The sequence below is a fragment of the Alosa sapidissima genome, chromosome 10 (genome assembly GCF_018492685.1).
Source record: "Alosa sapidissima isolate fAloSap1 chromosome 10, fAloSap1.pri, whole genome shotgun sequence".
NCBI classification, from domain to species: Eukaryota; Metazoa; Chordata; class Actinopteri; order Clupeiformes; family Clupeidae; genus Alosa; species Alosa sapidissima.
Genome location: NC_055966.1, coordinates 21,528,268 through 21,552,608, shown reverse-complemented (window position 1 = coordinate 21,552,608; position 24,341 = coordinate 21,528,268). Strand labels below are relative to the sequence as shown.

The following is a 24,341-nucleotide window of genomic DNA, read 5'->3' as shown; positions in this document are numbered from 1 at the left end:
CTTCTCAGACAGGAGGTGCGGGTTCTTGTCTGTGACGAGGCATGGGTGTCCCAGATGCCAGTCTGCCGGACAGTATCAAACATCTCTGTGGCGGACCCGCCGTGAAATAATCTATACCTACGGGAAGTCAATTAAAATGTGTCAGGGGAGATTAAGAATGGCGTGATGGCTTTTCACTAGGCGGCCAATTCACCCAGCAGCATGTGTGTGTGTGCGTGCGTGCGTGCATGTGTGTGGGTGTGTGTGTGTGTGTGTGTGTGGGTGTGTGTGTGTGTGTGTGTGTGTATGAGGGACAGAGGGAGTGCACATGTTATTAAATGCAGGTAGAAGATCCATATGTGTGTATCTATGTGTGTATCTGTGTGTATCTATGTCTATCTGTGTCTGTGTGGATGTGGATGAGTGCAAAAGTATATGAGTGCAAAAGTGTATGAGTGCAACTTTAAGGAGTATTTGCATGTGCATGTATGTGTGTGTGTGTGAGTGTGTGTGTGTGTGTTTCTTTCTTTAAGTGTGTGTGGTGTGAAAGGGTGTTACATGGTGTGGGAGACCTGAATGTGTGTGTGTGTGTGTGTGTGTGTGTGTGTGTGTGTGTGTGTGTGTGTGTGTGTGTGTGTGTGTGTGGCTACACTCTCCAGTGTCTCTGTATCCCCTTAAAAGCCCTTCATGAATATTTCAGGGACCCGGCAGCCGGTGGCTCCGGCGCAAGTTTGCAAACCGGCGTAATGTGCCTGTTTGTACTGAGTGGGGCTCACTCAGGATATCAATTAAATCAAGCGCTGTCAGTCGGATGGCCCTCTCAATGGAGGGACATCCCATTCCCCTCCACAGATCAACTCGGCTTTGTGTCAACTCACACCCTGCTCCATCCATCTCCCCTCCTCTCTTTTCTTCTCCTCCTCCTCATCTCTCCATCCCCTCGTCTCCTACCTCACATTCCCTCATTCTGTCTCTCATCCTCTCTCTATCTCACTCCCTCTCTTTCTCTCTCTCCCTCTCCCTCGCTCAGGCGGCAGTAACTGAATGCACAAATTACTCTCCCCTCCACCTTTAACTCCCACTAAATCTTTCCCCTTTTCCACTTTGCTGAGCCGGGATATTTTATTCCACCATCAAATATGCATCCCATTAATTAAGTTAAATTACTCCTGACTGCCAAATATCCCTTGCCCCGATGGGTGTCAACACAGAAATGCATGACTGTGAACCTGCGTTGACACGGCCCCACACTTAAACGTGAGTTACAGCCTTCTCGACTCCCATCCGCGGGCATATTACCAGCTACTCTGGGTGCTGAAATTAAGCCGTGCTCTCCCTCTTCCCTCTGAGCTTTTAATAAGTGCACAATGGATGACACGTGCACTTCTGACAAAGAGAGGACTGATATTTTAATTACCGTCTCCTCATTTTTCCCCCCTCCCCACCCCCCCAACACCTTCTCTCTCTCTCTCTCTCTTGCTTTCCCTCTCCCTCTCCTCCCCCGCCTCATCTTTTAATTGCAGTTGTTAATCACTCATTAACTCCTTTCGCCTTTGGTGTGCGACTCCTAAATCTGGCGACGTCACTTTTCCTCCTCCGCTCGATAGATTCAATCGCACCTCACCCTTCAAATGAGGAATTTCACTTCTGTCCTCCAACGCTGAAAGCCTCTGGTTTTGCTCTCCTTGGATATTTGTAATCCAAGGAAAATTATTACAGGCCTTCTTAAAAAGCACTTTTAAAAATTCTTTATGAAACAAAAAGATTTTTTATAGCCATATATAGCTATAAATTCATATTGCTTGTCAATATGTTCTCTTAACCATAGAAAATAGTCAGACTGATATTACACAACAATTTGTATGTTTTTTCTTTCAAAAAAATCTATTTTATTTTTCCTTAAAAAAGTCTAAATTGTTTTCTCAATTGCAAATGTGCAGTATATGTGGTTTTCAGACCTTGACGAGCACTGTTTAAGGAAGAATATGATAATGAACTGTGTGTCAAACATACACAAATGACACAGAAAATATGGGCACACTTGAGTAAGTGGACCCATCAGGATGTCAGTTACACAATAAGCTCAAACTGTAATATCCAGATTACTTATACAACAAGCTGATTAGATGTGGGTGAATCTGTAGGGAGAGTGCTTTCAGTTGGATTTGTATGCCGAGTGCTCAAGGGCTCAAGGCTGACTTCAACAAAAACTGTGACCACTGGCTTTATCTTATACCCACGAAGTGCGTAGCAATATTTATACTCAATGTGTGCTACTGCATTATGAAACTAATTGTGAATGATAAGTTGACTGTTTAGGATTAGGCTTGGATAGTCCAGCTAGCCTGACTTTCCGAACAGAAAGTTAAAGCATGACAGTTTATTGAACAGAATACTCGTGTGCACTTTCAACAGCTTGTATCAACACTTGAACACACACTGAAGAGATACTCCACCATTACAGTCTGCTTTTGACGTCTCAGCCAATGAAAAGATTCCAAGGTTTTGCTGACGATACCCCCCCCCCCACCACCGCCCCTTTGAACGAGACCTGAACACTTCCTGATTCGGCGGTTTGGCGCTGAGTTTGTTTGTATTTTATTTGATTAAAAGCAAATGTTTTGACCATAAAACCTCTCAGCTATCCTTCGGAGACCACTAAAGAGGAGATGGCTCCCCAATTCCCCGCACGGAATTGTAGGGTACTGCCAAGGTCTTATTAAAAATCTGCTCGATGGATGACGGGAGCTTTCTCTCAGTTCCTCTTATTATTATTTTTTTTTTTAAGACAGTGACTGGACTGACTCAACCTGCTTACAAAGATGATGAGCCCAACAAAAAAGTTCACACTGCTCTAATTTATACTACAACTCCTACTGCTGGGGAGCTTGGTGACTCAAAGGGAGTTAATATTATCTCACGCGCTTAGCTAAGCAAGGACCACTCTACTGGCCCATTCAGAATACATCAAATTGGGCCTAAATGAAGATGTACTTCTACCGGAATAGAAACCATTAAATTATTCCAAATACTGCAAGCGGTTTGATTATGTTCCCACTGACAGACAGCGTTTCCTGGATGAATCACCTTTACGCCACTCAAGTGACAAAGAAAGACTGACGGCACAATTTCATCTCTGTCATACGTTTTCAATGATGGTACTGGCATAGCTAAGTCTGGCCTGCTTCCTGTTTGAGTTCTCTCTTCTCTGTGTGCATGAGTGTGTGTGTGTGTGTGTGTAAGTACAGTTTGTGTGTGTGTGTGTGTGTGTGTGTGTGTGTGTGTGTGTGTGTGTGTGTGTATTTGTGTGTTTGTATGCCAGTGTGTTTGCAAGTGTCTCTGTGTGCATGAGTGTGTGAGTGTGTGTGTGTGTGCATTTGCTCCACCAGAAGGAAAAAAAAAACATTAATTTCACAAACATCAGCCCAAGGCTACTATACAAATCCAATCCATTATGCGACGCTTTATCGTGTTATGAGGGCCTAACCGGCTGTAAAGCTGTCCCTTTCATAAAGAGCGATCACGGTGCAGAGAGTCAAAACAGAACGGGCTGCGTGCTCCGCCAGCAGACGCTCGCTCATTACCATCAGCCGACTATTGGTGAAAACAACTCAGTCACATACTTAACCTTTACAGGCTGGCCCTTTCCGTCTTCTTTTTTCCAAAACGACCTTTAGCATTACTTATTATCATTTCATTTCCGATAATGGTCCGCTAAATTCGGTTAGCTGCATCAAAGCAAAATGTGTTTATATTGGTCAGAGACCCCCTGGTTGAAAAAAAAACAATGCTCTGTACTGTTGTGGGTTGGCAGTAGCATGGCAACAAACGTGAAAGAAGACCAACGTGCGGCTCTTACACTGCTGCTGTGACTAATGTCTCTGAGCACAGACCACTGGGTTAGTTGCTGTGGTTCCAGATCTTCCTTGGGCCAATAAATACCACAGTGAGACATAACATCATACCAAATGTTTTGATTGTAAAATGCAAATAAATTATGCAGAATCTAGTTTCTAGGGTGGCAAACACTTAATTTCTATGTGGTAAACACTTAATATTCATGGTGTGTTGTTCGAAAACATAGCAAACGGTATGGCATATTAGGAAATGTCTTTCCAACATGTCACATGGCCCTAATTTCAAAAGTACCAACTTATATTAAGTTAAGGCACAGGCTCAATGGCACACAATTAACTATTCAGAGATTAGTCTCAAAAACAAGCGCATCAATAAAAACACACAGAGACCAGTCAGAAAAAAACACATACAGGCACAAGTGCACACACACACACAGTAGGAGAGTGTCTCGGGGCACAGGAGGATGTGGCACTTTGATAATTCTGTGGCTTTCGCACCCTGCAGCACGAGTGGAAATCCGATGAAGTCGCTAATGCACATGATGATTAAGTGTAACTCAAATACCGACTGTGTTGTTGGGGAACCTGACAGGCCGTAATTTGCTGTATTATATTCCGCGGTTTTAATTGCACGCCGCCGACGTCTCTTTGACACGTTATGAAGCAATGATGTACAATTATTTCGAGGGGCGGCGAGAGATCAGGGGAGTGACATTATAATCATCCTCATAGGGACCCCCCCCCCCCCCCTCTTCATCTGTTCCAACTATTACTGTTAAAATGGGGAAGATGAAGAAGAGGAGGGGAGAGGGGAAAAGGGGGGAGAGAAGAAAAATAAACGCACATAAAAATAGTTTCCCTGGAGTTTTAACAAGATTCTTTTGGAGGATTATAGAGTATCATGTCAAACAGAGGGGGGAAGGGAGGGTGCACACAATAACCCTGGCTCGGTTAAGTGACAAGTTCCTCTGGATAAGTAGCGAGCTAAGATGCGGCTCTCCTGTCACAGCCGAGGCCTCACACACACACACACACACACACACACACACACACACACACACATACAAATACAAGCATTAACACACACGTTACAAAGCACAAGGCAGGGAGGGCGGAACTGATGGGCTATTCTGGGGACCAAGTCACAGACATGTGGACGAGGAGGGAAACAAAAGCCAGAGACATTGCAGATCACAGTGACACCAGCACGGCTCGAGAAGCCAACTTATACGAAACTGAGACAGATACAGAGAAGGGGGAAAAGCGAGGGAGAGGAAGAACTATCCCTTTCGTGACAAATATAGAAGTTTTGCGCAAAGGGTAACTTTTTATTTGTAGTTCTGTTTATGTGTGTGTGTGTGTGTGTGTGTGTGTGTGTGTGTGTGTGTGTGTGTGTGTGTGTGTGTGTTTGTGTGTGTAGACTACATCTAGATACACATCTAGATGTGTGAGTGGGGCACCGAGACAGATGAGACTCCTTCACGGATCTAAAGAGGGCCGTTGCCGCTGCTGTTGCCGCGGCGCCGTGGCTGGTGCGTCTCACAGCGCTCGAGCAGAGATATTAAACCAATGCTTCACAGCATTTAAAATCCTGATGCATAATTTAACACCAACAAACAGCGCTGGCCAGTCATAGCATCTTCAGGGAGAAACAGGGAGCAGAGAGCAGGGAGATGGTGGAAGTGGGGGGGGTGGGGGGGGCAGGCAGGTCGGACGGGTGTCCGGTGGGGTGGGGGGAGAAAGTGCTGAATCTAAGGCCTTTTCAGAAAATGATGGAGGAGGGAAAGGCGATGCTCATTAAGTGGCTCGGCTGCACTGTGGACACTCACCGATGGGGGAAAAGACAAGAAATCGCCATCCTGAGTGTGTGTGTGTGTGTGTGTGTGTGTGTGTCTTTGTGTGCGTGTGTGTGTGGGCTGTGTTTTTTTCCTCCTTCATGTTTTTTTCCAATTAAATATGAAAAATCTTGCAATATTGCTGGTAGGCAATTTGGGGCAATCCACAAACTGGTATTTCATTTATTTATTTTTTTCTGCTGTTTGTGCAGGTTGTGTCTTTATAGGCCGCCTGAAGAAGATCAATCAGGTTCATATTTTGGTAATGTCATTGCTGTGAAACACACTCTTTAGCACTTTGGAAAAATATTGTCTTTAATTACGATTTTTTTTCCCTCCACCCAGGTTGGGTCTCCCTCTAGGAAGGAACTAATTGCTTTTCCCCATTACACTCCCCATACATTTTACACTCCAATAAAATAATAACTGGTTGATGTGAGCAAAAGAGTAAACTATAGAGGTGGTGGGGAGAGGCAACATCACATACTGAGTTGAGTTCAAGCACAAGCGCACACACACATACACACACACACACACACACACACACACTCTCTTTCTCTCTCTCTCTTTTTCATGATTCTTTAATTATCCAGAAGCTCGCTGATGTGAGAGATATATGTGGTGTGTTGCAAGAAGAACAGCGAGAAGAAGCTTAAATTGTGCGCTGGACACAAGACTAGTCCTGTGATCTTATGGATGCGTGAGGACAGGGAGCGACAGGGCCACAGCCACATGGCAACCTGCGTAGTATGGCATCCATAAGATCACAGGACTAGTCTTGTGTCCAGCGAGAGAGAAAGAGAGTGTATGTGTGTGTGTGTGTGTGTGTGTGTGTGTGTGTGTGTGTGTGTGTGTGTGTGTGTGTGTGTGTCTCTGAGGACAGGGAGCGACAGGCCCACAGCCACACGGAGAGAGGAGAGAGGAAGACAAGATGGAAAGAGAAAGAAAAGTGAGTGGGGGAAGAAAGAGATGTAGAGAGGGACAGGGATGGAGAGAGTGAGAAAGTGAGAGAAAGAGAAAGAGAAAGAGAAAGAGAGAAGTCTCTCTATGAACAGGTCCCTGCTGTCGCTTGACTGGCAGCAGGGTCAAAGTTGCCATCCTGTCCTGGCCTTGATTTGCATCTGTTAATTACATGCCAAAACAATATCTTTAAGTATCAACAACCTCCCAGGGTCCACGGCTCTGAGGCATCCCTGGGTGGCCCACAGGGAGGAGGGGTGTGTGTGTGTGTGTGTGTGTGTGTGTGTGTGTGTGGCTGTCAGCTGTGGAGAGCAGGGGGACAGAAAGGAGAGCGGGCTTTGTCGTTTGCACACCGTGTCAAAACACAATGGGCCCTGTGCACAACCCCCCCCCCCCCCACACACACACACACCACAAAGGAAGACAGGAATCAATGAGCAAAAGGCGGGGAGGAATTAGTAGAGTTCTGATTAAATATTTTAGGACACTGACGGGCCTTTGGCTTGTGAGGACTCTCGGGCTCAGACGGTTGTGTTCCGGTTAAGTCTCTGCTGTTGTCTGTAATCAGATTGCTTTGTTCGATTTTGACACCAACACTCATTCAGAAAAGAAATGCTTTATCCGGATCACACTAAACCCCCACCCCTGACTTCTTTATAAGCACACAGCAGAATATCTAATATCAACGCCGTAATCTTGTTTTCTGGGTCATCCTGAGAGAGAAAAACGAACGGGAGGCAATGAAAAGAAAAAAAAAGTTCTGAAATGCATTATCTGAAATGCAAACATGGCTATTAGAAGAATCCTTCTGCTCTTAAGATTAAGGAAAGTGGAAAGCGTTTATCATCTCATTTAAATACCGAACGCAACCAAACGAGCGAACCTGGCCTTAATTACGCCGTCCTGTGCCACACTCTTTTGTTCGCTGCTCTTTAGCATAAGGCATAGACGCAGCCGCACCATTCGTCAGCCGGCTGAGCGAGCTCCGGGGCCATTCGTCACCCGTGGCGGGCACAGTCTGCGGATGGGCCCCCTCTCCGTTGCCGTGATTTGTGAAAGCCGAAACTGTATTTAGTAAACCTGTTCAAAGGGACTGGAGGAGGAGAGGGTGGTGTGGGCGGCGGAAACTACTTTTCTATCAGCGAGACAAGCAAGGAGCAGGGAGAATTCTAATTTTTTTATTTTTTTTATTTCGTGTTTGCTGTGTGCTTGCTTACATCTGTGTGGTGTGTGTTTGGTAGTAGGAATACAACATTTTGTGTATCTGTATTTGTGCGTCTGTGTGTGTGTGTGTGTGTGTGTGTGTGTGTGTGTGTGTGTGTGTGTGTGTGTGTGTGTGTGTGTGTGTGTGTGTTTAATCATGCACTTGGCCAAAGACCTAACACATTTATAGCACTTGAGAAAACAGCTTTAGCTAGAGGGTCTGCAGAACGTGAACCTTTTTTCTCATTAAGGCCTGAGCTGTGTTTAACTGCAGCCCACTCCAGTGGGCTCCCCCCCCCCCCCCCCCCTCCACAGCCACCACCACCCCCAGCCCACCCCAACTAATGTGTCTGGAAGCAACAGCAGTGGCAGAAACACAACCGAGAGAAAAAAAAGGCCAAGTAAACTTAATGGAACAATTCTAACACACTTTAGCACAAATTACTGAAGGAGCAGTAAGTAACTAAACGTCTTCATGTGAGTGTCACCATGGAAACAGACGATCAAAGCCCAGGGAAAAGGGGGGATGGATTGCATGGGTTTAGATCCGCAGGTCTGTGCTACTCACCCACAGATGTGGCACTTGTACTCCCTCATGCCCAGGTGCCGTTTCACGTGGTTGCGGGCATCACCGAGTTGGGCGGTGGCAAAGTTGCAGATCTTACAACTGAAGGGTTTGGATCCTGTAGAGGAAGAAGTGAAGAAAAGAAAGTCTGAAAACTGTGTGACACTCGAGGCTTTCACATTCCCAACGAATGCTCACCAAAGAATCATTGAGGTAAAATATAAATTGCCGGCAGCCCACAGGGCATGCTCCTTACACTGCTTCAAGATGGAGAGGAATTAGGAGAAATCTTCTGGCTCGTAGTGTACCAACTTTGCAGACTTAAAATTCTCCAGTGAAGTGTTTACCGTTAACTTTTAAACAAATGGGGGTGCTTTGAGATTAAAAGCACAACCTCACATAAATCTGAATTTTTTAAAAACCTAAATTGCGTTCATCACTTTTCCTTTGACCTAGATTTGTACAGCAGATAGTTAAGGCCTTGCTCCCGCTCCCACTCAACCTCTCTCCTCTCCTCTCCTCTCCTCTCCTCTCCTCATTCTTCCCTTCTCTTCGTTCCCCTTCCCATTCCTTAGCGACTGGGTGTGTAAATTGGATTCAAAGGTCAGGTTGAAAACGTAAATCAATCCAAAGTGCGCTCGCCACCCAGTTCCATCATTTAGGCACTAATCACTCGGCCACGGTCGCTGGAGAAGTTTACTGCTAATTAATGTCATTTATAAATCTGTACAGGGAGGGGCATGCTTTGAGAGAGTGCTTCAGTCTTCCTCTGCCATTGGTCATTAAAGAGCAATGCTGCACTACCTTACTAGTAGTAAGGATGATGGTGTAGCTGACAAGGAGCTCTAAACAGAACCTGCATGGGGAAAAATTCTGGTTCTTTGCAGAGGACATTTTTATTGTGGAAATGGCCAAGTCTATCACTCATCTCACTTAGAAGTTCTAAATGTATTTAGGGGAGGATATGAATAACCCCTCCTCTTAGCAAATAGCCAAAGACGTTGTGCAATATTTATTCCAGGAGAGCCCACTGATTTGATTAAGCACTTTGTGTAGATTACTAATACGTTCATGCACGGTTCACTTGCCACTGGCTGGCGGCACGACACATCGAATTTTAACGCCATAACGAAGATTGAAAGCCAAGCGTGCGCTAACAAGTCCCGCAAATGGGCGAGAGAGCGGGTGTGTGTTTCACAGCTGAGTGGCAGCAAATCGGAAGGCTCTCTTCACTCTGCCGCAACACACCCATCAACCCCTGCGCCCCATCACCGTGTCAAGGTGGAGTGGGCTACCTCCACCAGTGGGATCGTGTGTTAAAAAAAAAAGCCAGCCAGATGGCCCTGGTGAGTATGAAACATGGCAGGGGAAGAGAGATGTTACATCTCTCAGTCGTCGCTTCATATCAAATTATAATTCCAGCGCTCCACTTAAGCAGCCCGTCGTGGGAAGCTGAAATCGACCATCAATGTGGTGTCATGTTAAATTAATACTGTTGCGCACGACGGTAATGTGATGTTCTCACGTCTGGGTTGGGACTTGGGATGACTAATTCATCTCCTTAAAAACCTCCATTCCTTCTGAAGAAACAGAAGGAAAAAAGGCAAGTTCCTTTTAGCCTCAAACTTTTTTTTCAGCATTTTTAAATGAATAATAGAGGATTTCAATCATGCTTGGGACAATCAAATTAAGTGTAAAAACAACATGAAACAAAATAAATTAATCAAAATATTATTACAGTACTTGGAAATAAAATGTTAGCTTGTGCATTACATGGGATGCACAATGTTATACCCTTGGACCTACAATGCATATTACTAATCTAACAATATGGAGGTGAAACGAAAACAAATGCATCAAGGAATGGTTTACAAGCTCCCTCAGACTTCTGAGAGAGAGGGATAGAGGCTTAGAGTATGTGTTCACACAGTGCCTATGCAGCCATTACTCTATTCCACCCAGGTTCAACAAAGGTTGGACAGCTCTTTTCAGTGAAAAAGTGACCAATTTAGCTCAAAATGCAAATCTAGCTTTGTCCTCACTGAAGAAAAAATGTGCTTTTTTTCAGGGGACAAATTGACAAATACTTGTGTGGCCTCCCACCATCGGCTGATTTCACTAATTAATCAACTAAATAAAACCCTGGCTTAATTAAAATTATCTGGATTGGCTCCCAGCACAAATACTGGCGGACCTCACAGCCACAGTCCACAGCCGCAGAGAAAAGTTTCTCAGAATAAATGACCAGCAACAAAAAGTGACTAATTCCATGTAATGAAGGAATGTAATAATAATCATCATCATCATCATTCTGTCAGCACCAAAAAAGTGTGTGCATTCCACAAATAACGGTAATGTTTCAAATATAGCCTAAGTCAGTGTACAGAGCCTGCACACACACACACAAAAGAAGACTCTCTTTGGTTGAGACATGAATTTGCCCTTGATTTTGATTAACACATCTGTTTTCTTGTCACCTTTTTCATTTTCCTAAGTAGCACACTTCCATAAAACAAGTGAACTATAAAACACTATCATCCTTTCCATGTGATAAAAGGTGAATCCAGCGAGAGTTAAAATGGGGCACGAACAAAGGATTAATCCTGTTTTGGACAAACAGAAAAATGGGCACATTTACATAAACATGAAGTATGATGTGTTGGGATGTTAATTCCATTTTTATTCCGTTCCTATCTTTTCAGTGATGCATGTGCAGGATAATGCAATCTCTTGAATTGCAATACCTTGATAATGTCACGCTGGCACACGACAGCAATATAACCCATATGAAACATTGTTTCTGTATTGTGTTGTGTTGTGGTGCTCAGGCAAGGAAACAATAATTCACAGCACCTCAACATCTTACCTCAGGACCAAAAGTACATAGTATAAGAAAAAAGACTATCGAGGTCTCTCGAGTTATCCTCTCCATTTCTTAATATTAACAGAATCAGCACGGCTAAATTACTCACGCTAACGCTTACCCAGAGATAGATAACACAACTATGTGCAACAATTAAAGTCCCATTTAAGTTTCAGCCAAATGGAGAGATGGACTGAAGGAAGCAGAAGGGGGGCATTTATTGATGGTGCCCTCACTTCTTGTTCCTGCATTAAGTTGATTTTAAAAGCAATTAATACACATGGTCAGAGAAGAGTAATGGAGGAGCCCTCTGTTCTTAACCTGCTAGACCTGTTTCACAGTCACATGCCTGACCAGCCCAAGACCTGCTTTGCATTATAAATAACAGAAGAAGTCTTAATGGATTGGGGATAATCGGCTAACCACAAACATGGACACATACATGTGCATATCTCACAAACACTCACAAACACACACACACACACACACACACACACACACACACACACACACACACACAGGGGAAATTAAGGGTTTTGACCATGTCCACATTGATTATTTCAAATTATTATCCTGCTTCTCTTTTGGGTTTCCTATGCTTCTAGCTGCTGCCCTAACACGTTTATCGAGACTTATTGGCTATAATTACAACTGAATCCTGGTAATGGACACATCCATTATGAGTCACACATGTCTTTGACCAGGCATTGCTAAGGGAATCCTTATCTGAAGTCCATTAGCGTCTCTTCTGCTAGAGCTTGATCCAGATACTTTAGTCTTTTCTTAAAGGGGAAATCTGGTGTAAAATGGATTTTGGATATGCTTAGCACAATAACGAGTTTGAACATTTCTCATGGTAAAAAGATAATTTTAAAATCTAATTTTAAACCATTTACGAGGTTCAAAGTAGGGTCCTAACATATAAAACGAGGCATTGACAACTTTGTAAATGTACAGATAGTTTATTAAAAAGGACTCTATAGAGACATAACTTTGAGTCGTTGGTTGGCGCCATCTTGAAATTACACAGATCTTGCATGTTTTTGATGGAAGTAAATGGGATGTAGCTACTTCCGTCAAAAAAAATGTGAGATCTATGTTGTAGGGCCTTAATTTCAAGATGGCCGGCAATGTTACAGTAGGACCCTACTTTGAGCCTTGTAAATGGTTTAAAATTAGCAATCTTTTTACCACGAGAAATGCCCTATTGCTACCAGTGTTGGCATTTTGGAAGCATCGGCTAAAAACAAGCTGGTTTAGAATGTATCGGATTAGCGTTTTTTGCTCCCCAATGAACGTTTGAACTCGTTATCATGATAAGCATATCCAAAATCCATTTCCCCTTTAAATTCGGAACACCTTAGCTCCTGCAGCTTCTGGGTGCTGTAGTGACCTAGACACAAGACAACTGGTAGGCTAACATGATTTATAAATTAAACATATATGTTTAACATACAGTATATGTGATGAGAGTTGAAAAAACAGTTAATGGTTTAAAGCTAACATGCTGTGATGGCTTCAAAGAAATGCTCAACACATGGTGCGTGTAAGAAAGTTTGCGGTAAAATAAATAAATAAATAAATACACACAAATCCCCAAAAAAACAGCCAACTATGCAGATAGCAATAAAAGACTTGTACAATAACTGCACATCAGATATGAGTGAATGAATGAATAAATGCATACCTGTATGGGTGCGTACGTGGGCAAGGAAAGCCATTGAGTTGCTGCTCTTGCACACCTTGCCGCAGTACTTGCACACACTGCCCTGGTTCTCCTCCCGTTCGCGGTTGATCTGCTCTGTGTCCTCCAACACGTACTTGTTGACCTCTCTCAGGAGCTCCTCGTGCTTCTCTTTGATGTGCACAAACAGCTCCTGCTCTGTCTCAAAGGGGTCATTGCACCTGACGCACTTAAACGTAGCGCCTCCCTCGGGAAGCTCCTCGATGCTGGCCTGCTCATTACGTAGGTGAGCCGCGCTGGTCAGGTGCTGGTGCAAGTTGCTTTCGGTGTAGAAGGACTTGCCACACAACAGGCAGTGGAAGTGCTTGTCCTTGGACGGATGTTTCATTGAGATGTGAACGTTCAGACCGCTAAGGCCATCCGCCATGAAACCACAGTCTTCACACTTGATTCGCTGGCCAGGTATAAACCCTCGAGCAACAGCACTCATCACTGGTTTACCTCTCCTGACTTTCAGAGGCCTCGGAACACCAGTCACCATTATACTGCTTGTAGCATCTCCCACGATCATCATACGGTCTTGCTGTGTCTCACCTTCCTGCAAAACCTTGAGTGAGATGATACATGGATCAAATGGGATTGCTCTGACCAACTGCTTGTCGGTGAAAGAGTCGTCACATTTGCCTTCAATCAAATCCTCTTCTTCCTCATCATAATCATCTAAGCCTTCCTCCTCGGGTTCTGCCTCCACTTCCAGAGCATCCTTCATGGGTGGGACATCCAGGACTGCTTCTGTCTCGTTTGGGTCTGGTTTTACTGTAACCATGTCTTGGGTCACCACAGAGTCTTGGGCCCCTTCATGACCTTTTATCTCGGACACTTTTTCATGAGTCACACCATCCTCCGAGGTAACGCTTTCTTTTGCTGGATCACTGGAAACCTCTGCTGTCAGTGTAACAGCAGTTTGGACAGCATCAGGAGCTGGTGCACTGGGTTCAGATTCTGCTTCTGAAGCCTGCACCCTCTCCTCAGTAGGAGGCTCTACCAACATGGCCATACTGGCAGTATTCTGCTCAGCGACATTGCCTAGCTCTTCGCTGTTGTTTAATGCAGCAGTGTCTTTCCCCAAGCTCCTCTCTTGATAGAGCTGACTCTTTTGCTTGTGCTTGTCTGTGGACGCGTGGCGTGACATCTCCCTGCGGGTCACCGCGTAGTAGTTGCACGCCAGACACACAAACTCAAAATCTTTGGTGTGCTTCCTCTTTGTGTGAAGCTCAAGGGATGGAATGGAGTGGGCCACGAAGTCACAGTGCACACAGGAATTGACCGAGTCATACTTGCTTTTCTTAAGGGGAGCGCTATTTGAGTTTGGGCTACTCTGAACATCAGATTTGTCAGTTGTTTGGGAGGGTGTCTCACTGTCTGCTGCTGATTCTGCCATGGCAATATCTCCCTCAGACTGGCTAGTCCCAACCTCATCGGACCCATCCACTTGCATAGCTTCTTCCTCAACACCCTTTTCAGATTGGTTCCCACTCAGAACTTGTACAACAGAGTCTGGACTACCAGCAGCCTCTGAGCGCTTAAGGTGCTTTTTGGTAACACAGTGACGGTCCATATCCCCTTTGGTCACGCAGTAATAGCTACATACTTTGCATGCATAACTGTACTGGTGACTGTGCCTGCGACGTATGTGCACACTAAGGTTAGTAGCATTGGACGCGACCAGCCCACAGTAGTGGCACGTGGTTACACTTGCTGCCTTCGGTCTTCCCCTTTTCCTTTTGGCAGGGGAGCCATCTTCACTTTTCCCATCAGTCAACATAATCTCCACTGCTTTCTCTGTCTCCTGCGTCTCGTCAATCCCGACTTCCTTCACTTCCGCAGACGCGGCACCGTCCACATCTGCGCCATCACTCTTCCTCGGGGCGTTCTGCGACAGGATCACTAAAACCTTCTCGACGCAGTTCTCGTACGAGGCCCCGACGTCTTTCTCTTTGGCAACCCGCTGATGGGCGTCGCCAGCTAAGTGGGCTTCCATTCCCTCGGCCGTGGCGGTGTAATAGTGGCAGACCTTGCAGTGGAAGCGGTGCTCAGCTGGGTGCTTCAGTCGAGCGTGGCTCTCCAGCAGGGCGGACGTGCCAGCCCTGAAAGAGCAGCTTCCGCACTGCAGCTGGGGCCTGCCGCTGGCTGAGCGCTTTAGCGCCCGAGTTGGGGCCGCCTGAGCACCTCTACCCTGCTGGTCCTGCTGTTCCTCCATCTCGTTCGTGTCCAGAGCAAGGGAAGGCCTGGGCGTCTCGCTGTTCTCCACCACTCGCCTTTTGTGCTTATTGCTCACACAGTGCTTTTCATAATCGCACTTGGTGACGCTGGCGTAAGAGCAGAGCTCGCAGAAATAGTTCATTTCTTTTGTGTGGCGTCTCTTCACGTGCGTGGCCAGAGTGGGTTTGTCCTGAAACTCGTGGCCACAGTAGGTGCACGCATGCATCACCCTGGGTTTTCGGCCCCGCTTTCCTATCTTTCTTTGACTCTCTCCCTCTTTGGATTTTGGAACACCTGAAGCAGAACCGTGGCCTGATTTTTGGCATTCTCCATGTTCACTTGCCTCTTCCATAGAGGTAATGTCCTTTCTATCTGAGCCCTGTTCAAAAGCTCCAGTAGAAGCATCTACCATCTCCAGCAGCAACTGGGTGGGGCTGACATGTCTGCTTTCAGAGTTCTCAGTCGGGTCTTCAGAAATTACAGGTTCACATGGGGGTGGCTGCCCTGTATTCTTGTGATCTGCAACTCTACTTGCATCCTGTTGATGTGATGCCAAGGTTGGCGTAACCTGATGATTGTCTTCTGCGACTGCGTGTTGTGAGCTTTTCGTCTTGTCATCATGTGTTTTAGCTACTTGTGACGTCGCTTTGTTTGCTTTCCTGCTCTGGGCTAATTCACTGCGAGCACCACCGCCTCTACGGGAATGCTTTCTTTTAGCGTGTATCTTCAGGGCAGTTGGGGTTTTTGCTACAAAGTCACAGAGAGAGCAAGTGCGGTCATCATCTTTCTGTGTAGTGGGAGTCGTGTTGGCCTGCTTGTGACCACTGGAATCCTCCGCTGCTGAGGACTGGGACTCCGCAGGTCTGTGTGATGTAGAACCTCCACTGGAGACCTCATCTTCCTTTGAAGGTGTGGTAGGAATGTCAGCTGTTTCCATTCCAACTCTGGAACTACTTCCTGGATCACTACCAGGCTGTTCATCTATGTTTCCATCTTCAGTCGCCTCTTTCCCAGATCTAAGCTTTCTTTTTGGCCTTGCGTCCATTTTAATGGTTCCTTGCCTTTATTCTGTAGAGATAAAAAAAAATCATACATGATATAACTGACCTTTACAATCATACATACACCAATGTGTAAGCTTTAGTGTTGTAGATGTTTTTCAATTATTTTCTTCACTGTTCCATATCCACTGTTTTGTCGCCATCTAGTGCTCATCTTAAAAAACACTACAACAAAGAATAACTAGAACATGGCCTACTCAGTTGAGTATGCAGTTAAATGCAGTTAGCACATTGATAAATACAGAAATAAAATAAAAAATAGGTCAGTTGTGTCAAAAATTAACGCTTTGCAGGGACAATACACTAAAGCCTTAATCAACTCAGAGTTGTATTAAATGAAGTGGCACACTGTAACAAATGCAATAGATGAGGACACAACTGTTAAAATAATACAGTTAGTCAAATATATTAAGATGGGGGAAAATATAAAATTGCATCACATCAATCTATTTCCTCTTTCCAAACCCCCAATGTACAGTACAAACCTATCTTTTACATATAGCTTTCATATCCCACCACAGAAAATCTACAGTCTGCAGTGGAGCATAGGACCATAATGGTGATGATAGTGGTGGTGGTGCCGGTGGAGGTAGAGGTGGGCCTGGTGATGGCACTGCTTTGTCACATGTCATGTCAGATTGCCCCCTTCTCATCTGAAGGCCTGCTGCTGCTTCCCATTTCCCCTTTGAGCCTGATCGCTCTAGCCTAATTACCACGGAGCATAGAGGACTCCATTAGGCGTGCCAGACCCTACCTCACGTACAGACATTCACCACCTAATGACACATACACTACTACAGACCCCCACAGCTGTGCTCCATAAACACAATGAGCCGTATTCATAAAGCATTTTTCCTCACCAAGACACCCGTCCAGGGGAAGAAATAAGGTTTTCAGGGAAAATATGAGGCGGGGGGGCGGGGGGGGTCTCAGTATAATGGACCATGAACAAATATTACTGAGGCCCTTTTTCAAACATCTAAGCTAAGGCTATTCGATGATACTGGAAAAGGAATTCATATGGCGTTATAATTGTGTAATTGTGTAGAAGAGGGAAAATAAGGAAAAAAGGGCAAATTTCAGACTTTTCCATTAAACTGCTTTTACATTGCTAGTGTTGTCTTTCATTAGGCCATGTTTCTTACTTTTTAAGTCTTGAAATGCATTATTTAGGTTCAACACTATTTGTTCTCCATTTCATAAACTAACATTTAAGAGGGAGAGAGATCTGAGTTTGAACAGAAAGCATTCCCATGGACAATGTATTATTCACTCTGGCACAACATACCTCCTTTTCAAATGCGGCATAACTGAGATGGCTCTCTCCAAAGTTCTCTTTAAACTGACAAGAACTATACAATGTTTGATCTAAAAATTTAAGAGCCAAAGGCTTCAAGTTTAATTAACAAATCTAATAGGCTATGGACACCTTTCTTCTCCTGAGCCCATAGATATTCAACGTCAAAGACCTCAAAGTTAGACCTCAGTCGTGAGTATGGTGTGAAATGTGGTAAATGTGACAGACACTTCCCATCCTACACCCTGCACTACCAACACATTTTTCAACAATCATTTCAGACATGACAGAAGGAGGAAGTAATTACGGTTACACTTTGTGTACACGAATTGTACTCTCCGTTCCTGTGATAGTTTTTGGGTCTTTCAAGAGGCGTCTAAAGGCATATCTGTTCAACATGCACTTAGTTTATTAAGCATTTCTTATATGTTATAGTTTGTATATTATAGTATTTGTTTATTTATAAGGCTTTTGATTAAATTGACATTGTTGTTTACTGTTAAATTTAACTATTGTATTGTCATTTGTATATGACTTTGGACAAAAGTGTCTGCCAAATACCATAACTTTAACAATGGGAGTCTTTAAAAGGCTAATTTAAAGGTATATTCCTGCTTTATGTCTTTGTTAAATTATGGTAACTTTTCCTGTTTCCAGACTGTAACGTGTGTACTATTAATACCAAAAGCTTCACATTGCATGTCAGTATTAGAAAAACTATGCCCATATGCTTTTTCAGTATTTAAAGCAAATCAAGCTTCAGACACAAAAACCTTTTTTTGGAAGTGTCTCAGTGAGCTCTCCCACCTGGTTGAAACATATACCCAAAAGCACAATCAACTGTTTAAACTTGCTTAATCCTTGTGACTCTGTTACCTTTCGTCCCTTTTGTCCCCTATAGTTAGTCCCCTATAGCAAACATAGTAAGTGAGTGAACATTTTGAACACAGCTCATGTTTCCTGGACTCTGTGACTATGATGTATAAGTATAAGTATAAGTATATATACTCTTTATATACTCTTATGTGCCAATACAAAGGCTTGCTAAAAAATACGTCCTTCAATATACAGAAAAGAAACGATTTAGTCATGATTAGGCTGATCAATTGCATGCATTGATACCTGGTTTCTTGACTTGGTATGATGAAAATATTAAGCTTCCTGCATAACAACCAAATTTCTATTCAACAATTGTTGATGCCACAGGATTTGATACAATATGCAGCAACATAATTTGAGAGCCAGCTACCACTGCAGACTAATGAGTTTTATCTGCTTTCCCGCAGTTTATGGCACTTTTGTGGCAGGGACAGGCCTTATATGCGCATGTTTTCCCCTTCACAAAACTGGTCATGGAGTTGATGGACCCTTGAACAGGTTTTAGTAACTGCTTTGCATCACCTAAGTATGAATGATCACTCAAGTTGTCTGATCACTACAGGAGTTGTATGCAAAAGTTTGGGTTCATGGGGAAATTGCCACAGCCAGACATGGCCAGAGATTTTGACATGACAAAAAATTATGTTGAAATGGGAATGCAATATCACCTTATTTCAAGAACTCTACATTGGATGCCCATTGCTCAAAGGGCTTCATTTAAATGTTAGTGTATGAGAATAAATGCTGTCATTAGAAGCTATTGCTTTTATTCATGAGGGGCTCTTTTTCAACTTATGTAAACCACTGATTAGGCAATGATTGGTTTGCTGGAATACTTTGGAAGCGTGGTCATGACTGACCTAAGTGAAGTAAGAATATATTCTATATATACTAAAAATTAACTGATAACAGGCCATGTAAAGCAGAATATTGCAGATTAATAATTCCAGCAATCACCAGTAAAGTTTTGTCCAAACAAATTACACTGGACTAATTAATTGGAAACCTAGTCTTTCATCATACAATCAGAACTATATAGGTCCTATGCTACTTGATTATGTAAGCATTTTCATTTTGATAACAGCATCTACCAAGTCCACCCCACTATTCAGGGGCGCCTTGAAATGTGCAATAACTGTAGTCTTCATGATGTCGCATCAAAAGAAATTCTAAGATGAATGCAAAAACAAAAGTTGACTAATTGCATCCAAATGATTGTATAATTTGATTTGAAAAAATATTCAGGCTTAGCCCATCATCAGTCATGTGGAATTCAATGGAACAATCGGTGCAAATAATGTAGAACTATATGGCTGATGGTCTGCAACAAAAACATTGAATAACTGCTGGGTGGCTAACGCTCTCATCAAAGGAACATTACTTCAAGTCATGCACGTGGCTTAGGCATTTTCCTGTCCATTTCATGTTGCATGACATTTCATGATGGTCCTCGCGAACCTACTGCCTGTGTTTGTGGTCGGCTCGCCCCGGTAACGTAAGCTGTGTTGGCTCATTTCCGTATTTCGAAGTAACATTGCCTTCTCTGCTACAACAAACATTAGCGATGTGAGATTCCGAACGATCTAACAGTAGCGGTCATTCTTTCGCACATGACAACTGTCATCTCTTACATAAACAATATGTACGATTTCTGAGATCAGTTACACTCCTAACGTTAGCTGCTAACGGCTAGTTAACTTACTGTTCGCATACCTGCTAAAACTATGTTAACTATAGCTAGCTAAGTTAGCCGGCAGACCTCTGTGCCGTGCCTAGTTCTACATGTACGAGTAGCATTACGTTAGATAGCTAGCGGCCATGAAACAAATCCGAAAATTGTTTTATATCATTTAATAAATACGTATTACAGCATATAATGATGTACGTCAATATTCTTACACCACAGCATGTTTATATTAACATGAATCATACAGCTGGTTACTGATTTCATAGCCAACAGCAAGTTCGAAGCTAAGTTAGCTAATTCAGCGAGGCTGTTCTGAAGTCGACACTTCCCATAGTCTATTGCTTGAATGGCGTTTAAGATGTCCAATTAACTTGCACTGTTCATTCAACTATCCAATAAGAAGGCACCAGGGACGGGGCTTAGGTCCTCGAAGGCTCTGAAAACGACGGCAGCACAGAGGCCCAAAAAGCAATCCAAATGCGACCTCTAAACTATGTGTTTTCTTGGCCAATATAAAGATTGTAGCTCGAATCACATTTAACCCAGTGGATTTATACAACAATACGATCAAACAAATTCTACACACGATGGTTGTTTTCGTCTCTTACCTCCTAATCACCCTGTAATTCCACTGTCCGCGCTTTTTGCTCTTGCTCACAAGTGGCGTACCGTAGAGCGTGCGTTACGTCACTGTCACAGAAAGGCGGGCTTAACTGTATGCTGTGTAAGCTACACATTCTGCAGAAATCTACATTCAGTGGATTGACTTTCATTCCGTGGTGGAACTGGAGTAGCTTTTACCAGTGGTTAAATTGAATATTGCTTTCTTTGCCTAACGTCTACAACTATGTTTTTCGTTAAAAGCTAAAACCGTCTATGCAGAGGTAACGTAAGTGGCAAATAAGTCACTGGCTAACGTTATGCTTTTTTTCAGCGGCGCCTGCTTTTGGTCCAGTGGCTAGTTTGGAATTGAGATGACCCACTCTCTGCCAGCTGAGGTCTGTGTCAGGAGACTTTCGAAATTTTCAAATGAAATTATAGCCTCCTTGGAGTTGTTTGTGAATTATAGTGTTAGTTTGGAATGTAAACGCAGACCATTGAGGTTAAAATGAGCGGAAACAAATGCGGAAAGGCTTAATACATTTCTCTTTTCTATTTAGAGTATAGATTTACAACCCTAATTTTTATATATATATATAGGGCTACTATAAGTATATTAAAATAAAATTGTAAACAAAAGTTGATTATGTGCTTAACTTTTTGTTTGTACCCGGAGAGAATGTCAAATTCCATGTGTCACCGGTTGTGGATTTTAGTGGCCAAACCTCTCCCTGTCACATGCAAATAGGGCCTACCCATAATGTAGGCCTCGTAATTACACATCATGTTGCACCAAAACCAGCATTAACAACAACAGAGACACAAATGGTATTATAGGCCCACAACAGCTCCAGAAGGCCCCAACACCTGTCCATGCCCTCCATGGGCTAGCCTAGGACACATGTCATTAGGCCTACCTGACAGCATTACACCTCAAATATTCCTGTGATAGCTCCCCACAACCACCACTCATAGACAGTGGCTTTCAGAAGTATGCAAGCCATAATCATTTTCACTGTTACAAAAGTGTTTTCATTGTGGACACTTATGTTCTATATTTCCAAAGGCAGTAATATTGCAATTTTAAATGCAGTTTTTGCACAAACCCCTGTGCTTTTGACTTCCAGATTAAGCCATGTGGTAACTTATGTAGATAGTACAGAGGTGCCAGACATTTGACCATAACAGATCAACATAATGTACCGTGTGTATTTAAGCCTGGCTATGTCTCAAAATACTCATGCAAATATAGACAATTATATATATTTAGACAACTAAATGTGTTGGGATCTTATTAATGTGTTAAAAGAGCCGTTAGCTGTATGTTATGATTACAGTATAACATGCAAACAGATCAATGGTTAGACAGTTTTTCTTGTCACTTTTTACCAGCTCAGTTGTCTACATGAAAAGACTAATCTCTCTGAATACAACAGGCTCTGTCAATTGAACAAGACCAATCAGAACAATAAGCTGCCTGTCAATCATGTGTTGTTGTCCCCACTCCCACCCCCCTCCATGCAAATCCATTGACCTTCAAGGAGTAGTGCTCAATAACTGCATAATCCAATACATTTTTTGTCAAAATCACCAAATTGTTTCTCACATGCTCTAGCTGTCTGTTCTGTGTGTGTGTGTGTGTGTTTGAACACAACCATGGCACTGCAAGTAGTGAACAAAGCTCAGAATAAGGATGCAATTTTTCAGCAAATTTGTTTCAGGAACACTGAAGGGAGAAGTTGAATCTAATCTAATCTTTTTAAGTTTTAAAGGATCTAAATGCTGAATACATCTGCATTTCCCTCAAAGACTGTAAGCAGTGCTTCAGATACATTCTTTACCTACAGTATTACTTCCAGACATTCTGACTTTTCACTGGTTCACCCAGTACATACTCAGGTATGCCCCCTTTCCTATAGGTTATAGTGCCCTCTGCAGATGAACATGCCAAACTGTGTCAGACCACTGCTGATGGATGGTAAGAGATTAATCACTTGCTTCCTGTGACGGCCCTGACCAGTTTGGCACACTCAAAGACGCATTTCACAAGTGCATTTTAATTGACATCTGGACAGGTCTTTGGGGTGATAAATGGAACAAGGGTGTCGAGGACATTGTTTACCCTTCCCATAATTATGGTTAATTCATCTCAGTTAGAGGTATTTGACATAGATTGTAGCAATCCCCCTACCCGCTCATTTTTCATTAAGGTCATTAGTCATTTGTATGCAGATGTACTTGTTAAGGGAACTGAAGGTTGATGATATTTTTTGTAAAGTTTTATAACATTTTACACAATACAACATATGTATTACAAATCTGTATACATTGAAAGAAGGATTCATACTGACTCCTGACTAATTCATTATGCACAAATGACCTTATACTGTGAAGTTGCCCAGACATAATCTTTTTAAATGATCATTTCAGGGCATGCTGTTGCACCTTTATTTGTCAGTGCACAGCACACAATCCGAAAAAAGCAAATCCTCTTAGAAGCATTTTTTAATGCTGGTGTAATATCAGACCAAGACATGTTGACTGTGTGTGGTGGGAACCACTTGTGTAATCATAAAGACTGATATGAACAACAGAAATAAAATATTTGCTAACATCACTGAGTAATGTGTTTACTAATGACCGATATCTGGGAAAGTAACCAGTCTTTCAGAACATCTTTATTTATGAGGCAGTTGTATCTATATACATTATCAACAGGAAAAAAACATACATAGATAAATGCTGCTCCGTTGATCAGTTAGAGATACCTACTGACACAAACAATCCAGTAAAAATGATGCCTCTTAATAAAAGCTGTTGACCATATCATGCTTATTAGTGCGAATAATGTTCGGCAGTATTTAAGAATATAAGACTTTGAGGGTGTTCATCATTCATTCAACACATGTTTACTACTTGATTTCAGCTACTTCATGAAGATAGGAGATGAACAGCTTTGTCCCTTCAATGTAGTTGTACCTGTAAAACATACATTTGCAATAATTGAGGGTACAACTGATGGTTACAAACATTTTACATGATGGCGACTGAAGATAAAGCCTAAATTGACTGAAGTAAGTGACAAGATACTGAGTTACCTGCTCATTTTCTCATTCTGGGAATGAAGTCCGTCATCAAAGCCTCCAATGGGAAGCATAATGATGTTCTTCTTTGTCACATCTTGGAAGGTCCGAGCAATTGGAATTGTGCCTCCCTCACGAATCAGATCTGGCTCCACCTGAAAAACTGCAGTGCATGCACAAGTATTGTGCTATTACTCCTCTTGCAATACAAATTCTAACCAAAGGTAAATAATGTTAAATGGATGCAAATTTATGATCTGAGACCTGCATGTACTGTAGATTGTAGTAGGCCTAGTTCTGATAAAATCCGTTCTAATGTGACAAAGTGTAACATGTTGATGAACTTTTACAATCCCATTTTTCTCCAACACGTTGTGGATAGCAGGAACACTGCCAGATTACAATATGATTAAGCAATAAGCCCCGAGAGGCCATATAGGTTCCACTGATTTTAGAACAGCTAGTGACAGCAGAGTGAAAAAAATAAGAATCCCTCTATCTGAATGGTTGCCAAGCAACGTGAAGA

The 24,341-nt window shown here is 43.1% G+C and overlaps 2 protein-coding genes and 1 long non-coding RNA gene across 3 annotated transcripts in view; 1 reads left to right on the top strand and 2 right to left on the bottom strand.

The window, feature by feature from the left end:
* The window catches only part of znf407 (zinc finger protein 407), a 146,073-nt gene extending 125,124 nt beyond the window's left edge, over positions 1 to 20,949 (bottom strand). Inside the window, 3 exon segments of the mRNA XM_042107044.1 lie at positions 8,403 to 8,517; positions 12,950 to 16,276; positions 20,741 to 20,949. Coding sequence (XP_041962978.1) covers positions 8,403 to 8,517; positions 12,950 to 16,253 — 3,419 coding nt within the window. The 5' untranslated portion in view covers positions 16,254 to 16,276; positions 20,741 to 20,949.
* Positions 14,548 to 24,341, top strand: part of LOC121720691 — a 13,293-nt gene continuing 3,499 nt past the window's right edge. The window contains exons 1-2 of the long non-coding RNA XR_006034607.1: positions 14,548 to 14,558; positions 18,517 to 18,521. This is a non-coding gene — a long non-coding RNA (uncharacterized LOC121720691). The remainder of the gene's footprint in view (positions 14,559 to 18,516; positions 18,522 to 24,341) is intronic.
* The window catches only part of zgc:114181 (uncharacterized protein LOC619255 homolog), a 19,498-nt gene continuing 18,146 nt past the window's right edge, over positions 22,990 to 24,341 (bottom strand). Inside the window, exons 12-13 of the mRNA XM_042107045.1 lie at positions 23,831 to 23,978; positions 22,990 to 23,711 (exon numbers count right to left, since the gene is read on the bottom strand). Coding sequence (XP_041962979.1) covers positions 23,645 to 23,711; positions 23,831 to 23,978 — 215 coding nt within the window. The 3' untranslated portion in view covers positions 22,990 to 23,644. The remainder of the gene's footprint in view (positions 23,712 to 23,830; positions 23,979 to 24,341) is intronic.